At 41.2% G+C, this 15,274-nt stretch overlaps 1 protein-coding gene across 1 annotated transcript in view; it reads right to left on the bottom strand.

The window, feature by feature from the left end:
• Positions 1 to 15,255, bottom strand: part of shq1 (SHQ1, H/ACA ribonucleoprotein assembly factor) — a 35,954-nt gene extending 20,699 nt beyond the window's left edge. Inside the window, exons 1-8 of the mRNA XM_084062562.1 lie at positions 15,166 to 15,255; positions 11,538 to 11,704; positions 11,259 to 11,323; positions 7,915 to 8,043; positions 7,155 to 7,327; positions 6,732 to 6,844; positions 5,722 to 5,822; positions 159 to 316 (exon numbers count right to left, since the gene is read on the bottom strand). Of these exons, the coding sequence (XP_083918688.1) occupies positions 159 to 316; positions 5,722 to 5,822; positions 6,732 to 6,844; positions 7,155 to 7,327; positions 7,915 to 8,043; positions 11,259 to 11,323; positions 11,538 to 11,680 (882 nt within the window). The 5' untranslated portion in view covers positions 11,681 to 11,704; positions 15,166 to 15,255. The remainder of the gene's footprint in view (positions 1 to 158; positions 317 to 5,721; positions 5,823 to 6,731; positions 6,845 to 7,154; positions 7,328 to 7,914; positions 8,044 to 11,258; positions 11,324 to 11,537; positions 11,705 to 15,165) is intronic.
• Positions 15,256 to 15,274: the final 19 nt, after the last annotated feature.

Below are 15,274 nucleotides of genomic sequence, written 5' to 3'. Positions count from 1 at the left end.
AGGCCTGGGCTGAGCTCAGGGATCTGACGGTAATCTCTTAAGGCTCTGAATGAAATGAAAGGGGTGGTCTAAAGGATTTGAGGATCGGGAGAGCTTTGTCAACCGAGGCCAAGTGCCTTTTGAAGAGGCGTTATCTTGTCATTTACACCCACACTTACATTGTGATCTCCTTCCGTTGTGCGCACTTCATAGGCGTAGGCCAGGAGGATGTCCACCAGGCCGAGCCAGGTGTGGTGTCGGGCCGTCTTGTCCAGCAGGTAGGAGCGGTTGGTGAACTTTCGTAGCTGGTCCTTCTCGTCGTCGGTGAAGCACACGGCTGCATGGGAACATGACATGTTACGATCATAATTATTTTTTTATTTTATGTATTTTAGGCAGTTCTTTGCTTTTATTTAGACAGGACACTTTAGAGAGACAGGAAAATGAAGGCACAGACCAAGGACCATCACCAATATTTGTAGGCATCAATTGGCTGAAATGCACTAGCTAGCTAGCAGTTACCTTTTTGACAGAGACATGTGCTAAAGGGGAATCTACAGTATAGTCTAATGGGACCAAGAAAACACTTTAATCACACAGTCTCATTGATGTTAGCTGCATCAGTGATGAACGTGCGTAGGAACAACTTCAACTCAGCAGTTTTGATCTTTCCTCAGCAGCTCATGGAACAGCTGAAAGCAATTCTCCTCTCCGTCTCTGCATGAGGACCGCGTTGGGGTGGGGGTGGGGAGGGGGGGCTATACAATGATCCCCTGATGTGTGAGAGGAGCTGGTATATATGGCACAACTGAACACAATCAATTCCAGCACTGCGACATATAATGCAGACGCGCTACATGCACGCGCACAACCGCACACTCCTCTCCCTATTACACATCACACACACACAAACATGGTCTCTCTCTCTTCCCTGTGTGTTGCACAAAACCTCACACTGGCACACACGAGATGCACAATGTTCAAATGAAGCTTCTGGCTGCAGTGGGAACTTGGCTCTGCTGGGAGGGAGATTCCTGCTGCATTACGTCAGGGCTTAGCTCCCTGCAGACAGACGCTACCTGAGTCCTTCGCCAGTGCAGCTGTAGCAGCGCAGCAGCACAGCCAAGCAGAACACACACAGACACAAAGATCTTCTTAGCACGCATGCATTCACACAGCTATTCTCTCTCTCTCGGTCCCTCTAAAAACACACACGTGGGCTCTCTAAAACCCATGCATGTCCTGCACTCACACATGTACATCTCTCACTCTCAAACATATAAGGCATAACAAACGAGCAAGACTGCAAAAGCCCACATTCAGGTTGGTGCAAATATTCAAATGTGTAAGCGTAAACAAATACTCAAACGTAATTCACACACACACACACACACACACACACACACACACACACACACACACACACACACACACACACACACACACACACACACACACACACACACACACACACACACACACACACACACACACACACACACACACACACACACACACACACACACCACTTATCTTTTCAAAGTGTAAGCTCTCAGAACCCTAGTCAACCAACAACAGGGTAAGTGGTCAAGTAATTAGAGTACTACAAAAACAAGCAAACACACCCAGCATCATCTAAAAATAGCACACTAAGCATCCGTGAACAAGTAAACAACATCTATCTAGACTCTGAAGAAGAGGTGAGTTTTCAGATAGATTCAGGCAGAAAATGAACTCAATCTGCAGTCATTCCACAGTTTGGAAGCCAAGATAGAGAAGAGCAGGGCTGAATCAAGTAGGGCTGTGTGTGCCAGGCCCATGGTTGCCTTGTAGATCATAACCAGTGTTTTGTTTTGAATTGGATTGCAAGAAGCATCAACCGGGAGCCGGTCAACGGAGTGCAGAAGTTCAGAGACATGGAAAATTTCGGAAGGTTGAAGAACAGGCGTTCTGCGATATTCTGGATCACTTTTAGACAGCAGCATGCATTAACCCATTAAGATCTGCGTCATTTTAGACTTCTTTGGCTATTCAAAAACAGCAGATATACAAGCTCATAGCACGGCACAAAAAAATCATGAAAACTTGTGCAAATCTTTGAATATATATTTTTCAAAGCGAACATTTGTAACTCAAATCGTTGCTTCAGGGGGTCCCTAGAACAAAATATTTTGAGATGGGGGTCCGCAACCAAATACATATAATTTTGGGGGACCTTGACATGACACGGTTTGAGAACCACTGATATTATTATAGCAACATACGGTTTTCAGAAAACTGTTAGGATTTAGAAGACATTTGTAAATGCGTTACCGAATTGAATGGGTTAAGTTGACTCATGCATAAGGGCACGGGTATACTCACTCACTCGCTCAGGTGACACAAACACATGCAACATGAAAACCGTGTGTGTGTGTGTGTGTGTGTGTGTGTGTGTGTGTGTGTGTGAGAGAGCACCAGGGAGAAAGTGAGTGGCCTGCTGGCCCACATCCAGCCTATTCCAGACTGTCCTGGAGCATTCAGGCTGAAGGGGGAGGGCTGATAAGGGCAGAGTGGCTCTTTTGTTTCTCCATTATAAAGATATTGATCGTATCTAGAGTTGATAATGCTTTATGAAAAAAAGGGGGAAAAGTCACTTTGTCATTCATAATGCCTAATTTATACCATGTCTTACCATGGTGTCCTGTGCTGAAAGATAGCAGATCTACAAGGCAACGCATCATGCGACATGTTGTGAGCTTGTAGATCTGCTATCTCCAGTATGGGACACCATCGTACGACAAAGTAAAAAAAAAGAGAAAATTGGGAACAGCTAGTGTACATCTGTTTTCACATATGACTCGTCCTTATACTGGAGAGACAAAGTGATGATAAAATGAAAAGATAACAGATCCTTTCTTCCTATAAACAGTAATGCATGCTGCTGACAAAACAAAATCATTTTGCATTTGCTTTGCATGATTGAAATGAGTTGTTACGCTTTTTTCTTTTCCTAGCAGCAGCAGAATCTTCACATTTTTGAGTGGAGCAGAGGAAATTATACACTAATGATTGTAGTTAAAATGCAAATTTTAACTAGGCATTTTGGATCAGTCCTGAGTATCTATTAAACACACCTGCACTGAATTATACTGAACATATCTTTCTTATTTCTTTTTCTTTTTAGTCAATTTACCTCTGTTGTCTGCTCTTCTTTCTAACTCACAGGCCATTTTAGGTGCTAACAGATTATTATTCATCATTAATATTCATTAGCTGACTGATATTCATTAGCTGACTGCCGCGATTGGTGAAGTGTGAGACAACCTGGGAATGAGGTTAATCCACACTAAGCCTCAAAATGAACAGTGAACCCTGCAAGATTAAGCTTAAAATAAATAGATTAGTTAGATAGCTGATAGTATGTAACTTACACACACTTCTTGGTACCAAAAAAACACTGCTCACTGTCTGCAGATGTTGAAATTTGACTTCTTCGTTCTCGAACAAATGTCATATTCTGATGCCTTGGTGTAAGATTTAGCAGTTGGTCAAGTTGTAGTATTCAATATTCTTTCAATTAATTGTAATTAATGCAGCCCTATAGATGAGCAGAACAAACATAGCACTAATCTTAGACCCGATGCCTCATTTTGTCCAAGGTTCTGTCATCTTTACTCTGAAATCAGTCATTTCTTCTCAGGGAGAGCATTAGGGGTCCTCAGATTTTGACCTACTTAATCCAGTTGGAAAGGCAACCTGGCCCCATCATTGCTCTCTACGGGTCCAGATGGCCCTGTTGACATGTAGTAAATATGCTCCTGCAAAGCCATGCAGGCAGTTGGAAAATGCTCCCATAACTTCACATCACTAAGCGGTCAAACCATGACCTTGGATAGGATAGATGATACGATGTTCCAAGTACCCAAACTCTGCTCATTTCTCAAACGCTGAAGTTAAGACGGCAGCTTTGGTTAGTGCAGTAGCACTCTTACAAACAATGAGGCTATCTAATTTGGTCAAAGGTTAGCAAGTGCCTTTGACGCCTACACACAGCCATAACAAAGTGCTGCAGGTAAAGAGAGACAGAGCTGTCAGCTCCATTTAGCTCAGGCCAGTGGGTGAATGCAGGCATCCAGCGGACAGCTGTGGCCTGTCAGAGCGCTGGCCCTGACTAGAGGAGACCACAAAGGGGCCAGTTTCTACTTCATTAGCACTTGTGTCCACATCCATCTGTCAGTTGACATAAGCATCAGCCCCTTGCGCAGGTGGACAGAAAAACAAGTTTAAAAAAAGATGGATAAGCCGAAGAACAAAGCAAGAAGAATTTCAGCGTCTGTGTGATATACGTATGACAAACGGTAAAGGAAATAAAAATCCACGAGTGCGCCATCAAGGTTTGGCGGCAGCCCACTTAAATCTCCTGACCGACACAGCTCTCTGCGCTCTGCGAAGGCAAACGCTATTTGACCTGTCAGTCAAACCATTAAGTTTAATTTGGCCCATTTATCCGCGCCTCGGCTCCCGTCTGGGGCACTCCGTCTTAGCATGCGGAATGAGGGGAGGGAGGGCGGCGGGGGAAAAACTTAATGTTCTTCAGAGGCTAGAGTCGGTTTGCTGCTAATGGTCTGTATATGGCTGAGTGATGGCTGCCCGTCAACGATTGGGGCCCTCAGACTGGCATAATCAGGCCTCCTCCTGTCACCTCTCCAGCAGCGCGTCCTCCTGTGATAATGCTATCGGTTTAATCTAAATCCTCTCTGAGCGTGCGACATCCTGGACTAACATAACATAACGTGGGCTGTGAGCCATGTGCGCTCGCTGAGGCGATGGAAGTGCTGGAGTTAGTGGGCTGTTAGGCAGAGGCGGGTGGGAACAATTGAATTGTCTCCTGCAGCGTCTGGGTCTCCGGGAGCAGCTATCATTCTTTTATGAGAGACGGCGGAAGGCGGGAAATGAGACTGGGAGTCTCCGTCCAACAAGCCACACATCACACCTAAGTAAATGAGCCATTGATTTTAGATGTCATCCAATGATTGAGAGGAAGGGAACTTGTTGCCAGAGTGAGACACTGGCTGGGGACGGACTGTACAGGAGATGATTTTGTCGCTATAAAATGAAACCAGGAGATGGGCAATATATTGTAACAAAGACAATATACAGTACTTTCTTCAAGTAGCTCTAATTCTAATTTGGCAATACTCAAGTCTATTTTATAAAGTGTATGATTGTCAAAATAAATGATAATTTGTGATAAGCAATGCATCAACATCTAAATAGTCTAAATAGCATCACCACGCAATCAATGTCTGATTTCTATTTTTGCAACTCAATGCCACCTTCTGGTGAATATCAGGTACTACTTTACTAGAGACTTAACATTGTACACAACTGGTTCAAATTGTTAGAACATGTGGCATGTACATCACTGTAGAGAGAAATAGATAGATACAGCATATACTGTATTTTCTTATGTTGATCCCAGGTGATGCAGAGGTCAAATTAAGGTCTCACAATGAACTCTATTCAGTAATCCAGATCGGAGAAGATAACTAAATTAGAATAAGTATTTAATATATCCTTTAAAACACCCACACAACATTTACTTCACAAACTATAAGCTATGTATCCTGCACTATTTTAAAAAACGTGTTATAAACGCAGGTGAACTCATTTCCATACATGCAAATACAATGATTTAAGTGAATTTGAATACAATTTACCCTCAGCTACCTTTTGATGACTGCGAAGGGATGAACTCACCTGCTTCTCCTCCTTCCTGGTCTAAGGAGCAGCTCAACTCTGCCCACCAGGGCCGGAACCTCAGCAGCCTCTGAATCTCGTCGTCTTCAAACAAATCAGCGCTGCAACAACAACACATCACCATAAGCAAATTGGGACAGCAGGTGGGGTGTTGTTTGTCTTTTTTATTTCTTTGCTTAAACCCATTAAGGCCTGAAGCCGATTTTACATGTCTCCTAAATCCCAACAGTTTTCTGAGAAACATATGTTTCTACATCAGTGGTGCTCAATCTTTTTCATGTCAAGGACCCCTAAAATTATATGTATTTGGCCACGGACCACCATCTCAAAATATTTTGTTCCAGGCGGTCCCAGAAGCAAAGATTAGAGTTAAAATGTTTGCTTTAAAATATATATATATTCAAAGATTTGCACACATTTTCACGATTTTTCAAAAATAGCAGATCTACAAGCTCATAGCGCGTCACTCGGTGCCGCGCTATGAGCTTGCTATTTTTGAATAGCCAAGTGTAAAATAATGCTTTTTAGCTCAAATCAAAAAGTGACACAGATGCGTTCCAGGTCTTAATGGGTTAATTTAGAGTAGCCAATTATAATATTTAGTCGTGATGCCAATTAATTCCTCCTCACACACATTTCTGTGTTGTCACTGCTGTTGCATCTTAATGACTCACCTGTCAGTGAGGAGCCCACATGGGGAGGACGTAGAGAGCCTTCGTCCTACTCATCCCGCCCAACACTCCCTGCTGACAGGTGCCGCCCCAGCCCGTAGGAGGAGTATGTGCAATGACCAATATCACCCTTCCCACCCGGCTTCCCTCCCCCTGAACACGGGCCAATAGTCTGTATAGACGCCCGACAAAGCGGGCAGGGACTTTACCACTGCGCCACCTGAGTGTGTTGGTTGTGTAATTGAGAAGAAATAAAATGTATATCTTTTAATAATGAGCCAAACCCCAGAAACCCCACCCCATGGATATCGCACAAACCTTCGTTTGTCATAAACTTACAGGTAATGGTCGGAACAGAACGCAGCGCTCTCTGCGTATTGCCGAGCCTGTCTCCTCTCTCCGGCCGTGGTTCCTTCAGGGTTCTTGACGTCAATGACATCAGTCAGTTCTTCCTGTTACGACACAACTCCAGCATGTTATAGTCTTCTGTTGCTTCTTATGAACAACAAATTACAACTCAAATATGTATATTACATTCAATTAGACTCCATGTCGGGTTAGGATGGTCAAATGTTACTATAGTCAAGATAGTAGAAAGGTGCAAAAGATGCATAAATGATGGTAAGATCTGGCTGTCTAAAGAATACTTAAGCACTGTGTTGTATTATATATGTTTGGTTTACCTTTACAATTGATTTCAACGACAATAGAGGGGGTTTATCAGTGATTTTAACATTCTTCATCTTGAAGTTGGGACATTACCTGAAGTCTGGCGAACACTCCGGACCTCTGATTACCAAAGCCGTATTTCTGAAGGGACCCCAGCTCTGCCTCAGAGCTCTCCATGTACACCTCCTGCTCCACCTGCCAGTCAAATTCTTCTTCTTCGTCCTCCTCTTCCTCACCCTCGGCCCCTACACTTCCTCCGCACGCCTCTGAATTGCAAAAGGGTTGTGGTTGGTGGTAATAAGAAGTGGCAGGAAAGTTTCGCATCATGTTTGATAAACAACTAGAAAGATTGCACTCAGTAAAGTGCATACCTCCCCCAATGCAATTGCAAAAAAATGAACTCTCCAGAACATGTGCTGTGGCACACGTTTGTTTCATGGTGTTAGAGTATGTGAATCTGTTCACACAACAGCCACACAGCCCTTTGGGCAATTTATATGAACTAGCGGCCCTCTCACCTACGTCGCATTGGGAACTCCGTATATGGTTATGTCTGAGTCATGTTGACATGAGTGTGACTTCAGAAGTCCATCTGCCCACCCGGCCCGCCAGGCCGTCCTCCCCTCCCTTAAGCCAATTTTAATATAGAAAGAAAACTTGAATTGATTGGTCCTTGACCCATGAGTCTGTTTGGAAGTTATAGGTCTTTATATGAGTTGCAAAGCCCACCTCCACACTCTACCTTCTACCTTCAGAGAGGACACACACCTAACAAGGTGCTAGCTATGAAAATACCATACTACTTTGATTAATCAGTTATTCCTTGAAAATAATAATAAACAGCTGAGCCTACCCATGCTGATGTCTTCTACCAATGGCTGAGCTGACCGGGAACCTTTCGGAGCAAGGAGACTGGTCAGCATTTGGAGGCCTTCAAAGTGTTCTCCAGCGGTCTCCTTAGGGACCTGAAGAGTGAAAAGACCTAAAACCAAGACAGGACAGCGCTATAAGGGATGCTTAAACCAGGAGTCCATTTGGAAATACAGCTCACATATTTTCTTGTAAAACTAAATCAGACAGCACAAATCCAACGTACTACAACTTGATTCTTTTTTCTAAATTTCACAGACATAGAAGTCTGTTCACCATAATAATGTATTTTCCTAGAATGTAGGGCTGTCAGAAACAAGCACACCATTTTTGAAAATGGTGTGATAAGTGGTTCAAGTGGTCGACACAGAATGCAGTGGGAAGTGTTATGTAAGATTTTCACATGTCCGCCGGCGCCGACCACCTCACAGAAGAACAATAGGTTCAATTCATGTTTAATACCGGTGAAGTTCACCTGAACGTGATTAAGAAAATATTATTCACAGTGACAGTACTGGTGAGTGAGAGAAGACTATTTATAGCAGCACACCGATAATAATTTCAGAAGTCTGACAACTCTGTAAATGACACTGTCTAAATCATTTAGTGGCTTTCTAATAGGCATTAAAACAGATGAGGTGCAATAATATCGAATCCATGTAATTCATTCACATCAAAGACAATTTCATAGACTAATTCTAAGAGACCTGATAAAACTTTCAAACCCCAGCGTTTAAACTTTAAAATGCTTTACGATGCAAACAGGGCTAATTGCCTTGGCTTGTGGGCCCCTAATGAGGCTGGAGAGCTCAAAAGACACATCATAATGACTGCTAATTATAAGTCTAAACAAGGACACCCATTGGTAGCGGTTTATTAGCAGATGTTAGAGGCATATTTAGACACAGCGTGTTAAGCAGGGCTGAACTGGCAGAGGGGCAACGAGGTGTCAGAGTCCATAAGGCTGATGTCTCCATAAAGCCCATTTCATTAGGACAGATCATTTCAAATGGAAACTTAGAGACAGATCAGGGCCGATAGCCAGAAGCTCACGGAGCGTTTGGAACATCAAGCTGACGGCCATCATCACAACTCATGTGCAGTGGCACATTTAAGAGAGCATGCTACACAGGCTATATTAAAAAACCTTACAGCCATTTGGTTTTATGGGAAACTTGGAATGCATGCGAGGTGTGAGGGAAGTGCGTTGTTGGCTGGTGGGCATTAGTGTCGAACATACCATATATACTAGAGGCGTGCATTGGCACTGCCCTCACGATTCAATTCGATTACGATTAACCTTGTAATAATTCGATTCGACGAAGCATCGCGATGCATCACACTTTTCTATATTACTGCACAACATGGCGACGTTTTCATCAGTCAATACAAGCAGTCAGATATATTGAACAACATATAGATCTGGCTGCTGCTCTGTGCAATTAGCAATATGTTAAAAAAATATATAAAAATAAATAATCATATTATTTTTTTTGACATTTGTGAATGTCAAAAACATTTGTCCATAAATGTCCATGTCCGCATCGCGATGCGGACATGGACATGGAGGTTATTAACCTCCAAGTCTGGAGGTTAACAAACATTAGCAAAAGGTCATATGTCACTCAGAATGAGACAGCAGGGCTGCAGGCGGTATTCATAATGACATTTAAATGAAATGAAATGTCATAAGTAGGCTCATTTACCCTGCTTATCTGATTGACTAGAGTACAAAGTAAAGACACTCTCCATGGATCAATCAGATAACTGTGCTACTTAACCCATGCCATAGGATCTTGATAACACATGGCTGACCAGCAGAACCATGCAGTGAGAGCATAGCACAGTGGCTTATGATATGACCACACAATGCTTTTAGACTAATTTCAGGACCACATTGGAAATAAGTGTTTTATTACACTTGTGTACATCCTGGGTTGAAGTTATATTGTGTTGTAACTTGTATTTCTTTTACCAAAATCAAATCAAATTAACAACAGTTCATTACTGTAAGGAAGGACTCTAGCTGACATGGTTACTGCGTACATTATTATTACTTATTTTGTCCTGCATAATGCAAACTTTGTTGAGGGTGTATACAGTTTGTATACTATTATTCATTACTGATGGCGTTTCCTTTGTGTGATATGTTGCTGTATCTAATCTGATCTTGATCTTACTGCTATCCATTTGACCAGCTAGATTTTAATATACACTTAAAGGTGTAACAACCCTGTAGTATGTGTTGTCATAAAACCAATATAGAAATTAATATTTACAATTTAGGCATTTAGCAGGCACCCTTATCCAAAGTGACTTAAGTCTTAAACACAGGGTTCCCACACATTTTTAGCAATGAATTTCCAAAACTTTTCCAAAACTTTTCCAGAATATTTAGCCCAATTTCCAGGCCTATACAACAATCATTCAGTGCAACAATGTGTCTCTTACTCCTATGTACAATGCCCAAAGATAGGCAGTGTAGCAAAAATAAAGCATAGAATATAGAATAGTACAATTTCATTCAACATTTCGTGCACTATTTCTTTTTCACTCTATGACAAAGCAGTGTGCAGATCTCAACCAGGTCCACAATGGAAACACGTTCCTTTAGGGTTTTTTGTGTTATCCTTTTAACAACCATTGTAAAATCCTACCTCTGTACCGTTTACAAATCTGTTAATAAAATATTTAATCAATAAATAAAAAACAATAAAAAGTGTTTGGGGGCGGGGCACAGCCGCAAAACCTCGCTCAAATAGAGACCCTCCGAGCGAAAATAGGAGGGGTGGACGACGTCGCTGCACGGTTCGTTGTCACTCGCGGTAGGTCAGGACGGTCTCATTCAAAAACATGTATTTTAATGAGATTTCATCGCCCGCTCGCGTCGCGTCACGTTGCATCGCTGGCAGTGCAGATGGGGTGTACACAGCCCGTTCGGCGAAAAACGACTTATGTTACATATTTCATGTAGTGTTATACATGTTTATGAAAATGTTTTGTATTAAAAAAAATCAATAGCCAAAAACAATGCATTGCCAAATATTTTTCCAGGACCCTTGATAAATTCCAGGACCTTTGATCAATTCCAAACCTTTTCCAGTACTGGATTTTTTTTTTTTGAATTTCAAAATATTTCCAGGAATTTCATGACCGTGGGGACCCTGTAAACAGTACACGGACGGAGGTAGAGCTGTAAATCCTGATCAAACAACGATGTAATTGGTCAAGTCATTAATGGTACTAAGAAAACAAAAACAAACGTATAAATACAAACAACTACAACGTAACTACTGTAGTATCAAACACAACATATATATAACCTACCTTTATCAATGTCAAATGTGGCCTTTTCCCGTCCATCCTCCACTATTCTTCCTGGAAGGCATAATCTGTAGTAATAAACAAGTAACAATAATTATGATTATGATTTACATGTTTATTTTAACAGATCTATAAAACACCAAAAACTATTAACCACTTGAACCCTATTCAATTTAAAAATAATATTAATTAACCCATTAAGACCTGAAGCCGTTTTGTTGGATAGCTGGTTCCAACAAAACCCCATACCTACTGTCTTCATGATCAGTTAGTATAACTCACCGCAGGAAGTAAGGTTTAGCATAGAACTTGAAATCAGTCCCGTCGATGTAGAGGTCAAAATCTGATGTTCTGGTATAGGGCACGCGGATGCTGAGGATCAGGTACTGGCCATCCTGACTCAGCTCAAAGGCAGGCGTAATCATGATGACCACCAGCTTAGCAATGACCTGTAACATCAATGATGAGCAGATGCATTATGCTTAAACCTACTGTAAGTAATGCTGTCTGTCTGTCTAGTAGTGCTACTCTATCAAAACCAGTGGTGGAAAGTAAGTAAGTAAGTACATGTACTCAAGTACTGTACTTACAATGGGTAAATTGAATTGAACGCATCAAATTTTTTCCCAGTAAATATATTTCCAATGACGCTATTCACATGATTTTGTTTTTACCAGGCATTGGTATTAACTCAAGAAATCCACACATGTAAAAACATTACAAATAATTGTATGTGGTATAAAGTGGAATAGCACAGGAAAAAAGTATTGAACACACCACGAAAAAGCAGTATACTTAGGCAAGGAAGGGCAATGCACCATCTAATTTCCATAAGTAATTAGTATTTCTACCTCCTATCTGTGCAAAAAAAAAACATTAGCTGGGTTACTGCAAATTGATGGTCTATAAAAAGGTTGTTTTGTTACCAAGCAGTCACACGAGAAACATTTCATGATGGATAAAAGCAAAGAGGTCTCGCAAGACATTCGCAACCGGATTGTTGCTCAGCATCAGAAGCTGGGTACAGACGTATTTCAAAGCATCTGAATATTCCAGTAAACACCGTTGGGACCAATGGCACCGTTGGGACCATTGGAAGAAGCATCGCTTCACCATCAACAGGATGCCCCGCCCCGCACAGGAGCTCCTGGCAAGATTTCTGACCAGGGAGTCAGAGGGATGGTCAGAAGTGTGCTCAAAGAGCCAAGGACCACTCGGAAAGGGTTCCAGAAATGATAAGGATGAGACGTGGCTGGACCTTCAAGCAGGACAACGATCCAAAGCACACAGCAAAGGAGTCTTGAAGCTGTCATTACAAACAAAGGCTTCTCCACTAAGTATTAAATTAATTTCAGTTAGCGTGTTCAATACTTTTTTTCCGGGGTTATGGCACTTAATTACACATAATTATTATTTATAGACTTGTATGTTGTGATTTCTTTTCATGTGTGGATTACTTGAGTTAATGTCTGGTAGAAATATCCTATGAATTTCCTCTTTGGAAATATATGTACTGAGAAAAAAGCTGACGCGTTCAATACTTATTTTCCCCATATATGCCCATATATGGGCATGCCCCCTTTTGTAGCTGCATTGGGAACTCCTTATATGGTTATGGCTGAGTTATGTTGACTTGAGTGTGACTTCAGAGGTCCGTCCTCCCCTCCCTTAAGCCAATTTTAATATAGAAAGAAAACTTCAATTGATTGGTCCTTCACCCATGAGTCTGTTTGGAAGTTATAGGCCTTTATATGAGTTGCAACGCCCAACTCACACTCTACCTTCTACCTTCAGAGAGGACACACACCTAACAAGGTGCTAGCTATGACAAATACCATACTACTTTGATGAATCAGTTATTCCTTGAAAATAAACTGCTGAGCGTACCCATGCTGATGTCTTCTACCAATGGCTGAGTACCACAATTTTGCTGTACTTTTACTTTACTGGAGTATTTCCAATTTTTACTCCACTACATCTCATAGACAAATATTGCACTTTTACTCCACTATAATTATTTGAAAACTTTAGTTACTAGTTTCTTTGTCTTTGTAGATTTGTATTATTATTATAAAACATACATTAACCTAGCTTGGCATGGCCAGACTAATATCACTGCGTAGATATTAGTCTGGGATCTCTGTGTGGAAACCTGCATTTCCAAGGGGCGGATTAAAAAAATGCCTCTGGTGATAAACCCGTCCCACATTTGCATACTGGGCCCTGATTGGTCCCCCACTACTTCGGATGGAGTGAAATCCAATCACAACTGAGCGGTGCCAGATCAAATCTGCCGAGGGCAATTCTTTTTTTTGCAATGGCAGATTGGTCTGGTTTCCAGGCTAACATTAACCACTTCAGCCTATTTAAACTTTGGCTATTTGAAAATAGCAGATCTACAAGCAATGCGACGCATGCGACGCATTGTGAGCTTGTAAATCTGCTATTTTCAAAGATTTTTATACATTTGAAAACTTGTGAAACTGGACAATGTGCATAATGAATACTTTCTGCTTTTGTTACTTTAAGTACATTTTGATACCAATACTTTTGTACTTTTACTCAAGTACATCTTTTTTTATAATTCAATATTTATTAATTTTTCAATTTTACTCAAGTACATTCTGAATACAGGACTTCTACTTGTAACAGACTATATCTACATTGTAGTATTGATACTTTTACTTGAGTAAAACATGTGAGTATTTCTTCCATCACTGATCAAAACCAATCAGCTATGCAGGACATGCCTCAGACTATTCCTCCAACCTCCAACAGACCTTGGGTACCTGCTCAATAAGAGCAGGCAATTAAACGACGCCATCTAGTGGTTGACTATAGTCTTGAACGATGTTAAGTGACCGTGATGCGTGAAACGGTCCTAACCAGTGTTGCCATGTCTGCTTATTATACATTATACATTTTCTGTAAAGTTACTTGTAAAAAATAAATGGTAGTTGCGGGTTGTTTTTTTTTTAGCTTGTTTCTAAAGGGTACTTGCTTATTTACGCTTGCTTCATAAATATTTTCATGTTTTGATTGATTGATTGATTGAATACTGTATTAACAGTTTGCAAACACTAGCACAGGGAAGTACAGATCAATACAAGGTCTGTTAAGAGGATTTTAAACCCAAGAAAGCACTATGGCTTGTTTCCATTGGGGTCCTTTGTACTCATCGAAACATTTAATGACAGACAAAAATGCTGTATCAGGGAGCCCTGTATGGGTATATTCTATGTACTTGTTAGAATATTTCAAAATTCCACATTTTATTACAAGAGTTTTGGAAAATAGCAGAAAAAATCTGCTATTTTCAAATAGCCGATAAAGTGCTCATTTGGGCTTGTTTTCATAGACGCAGTTGCTTATTTCTCACGCAAAACCTGGCAACACTGACCACCACATGTGCCACATGGACTGAGAAGTGCTTAATGTTTACATGTGCTGTTTGTCTTCAGTAACATCATATAATACGCTACAGGCCAGGCTGTTGTGTTACGTACAGCGGCCCACACAATACAAACATGAAGTTGGTGTAAAGACGCCTAAACTTTAGTGTATTAAAGTCTAACTTTGGGCTTTAATAACGCGAGCTAAGCTAACACTAACACAAACACAGTGAAAGTGATGTATGTGGTGGCTAATGCTAACGCATCATTATTGGCTTTATTGGCATGAGAAAACATACGTTTACGTTGTCAAAGCAAGTGTCAAAAACACCAAACAAATTAAGAAAACAACTGGGGAACATCGTACAGCGTTGTGTAAACATATCGCATCATGCATCGCTAGCCGTTACCCGTTAAGTTTCGCATCAACAACGTACACGTCGTAATAACAGATGCTAATGAAAAACACTATCTATATACCACCCAAAGCCTCTTTAGATATAATATAATGTACGTACGTCTCATAAGGAGTCTGTGGATGAGTTCTGAGTGTCTGATGAACAGGCTTCAAGCTTCACTGGCAGCATTGAGGTTCAGCAGCATCCATGTTTAACCGTAGTATAGCGT

Source organism: Gymnoscopelus microlampas (assembly GCF_963454915.1).
Source record: "Gymnoscopelus microlampas genome assembly, chromosome: 7".
Taxonomy (NCBI): domain Eukaryota; kingdom Metazoa; phylum Chordata; class Actinopteri; order Myctophiformes; family Myctophidae; genus Gymnoscopelus; species Gymnoscopelus microlampas.
The sequence above is the reverse complement of the archived record's forward strand: the minus strand, read 5'-3'. Positions and strand labels throughout refer to the sequence as shown.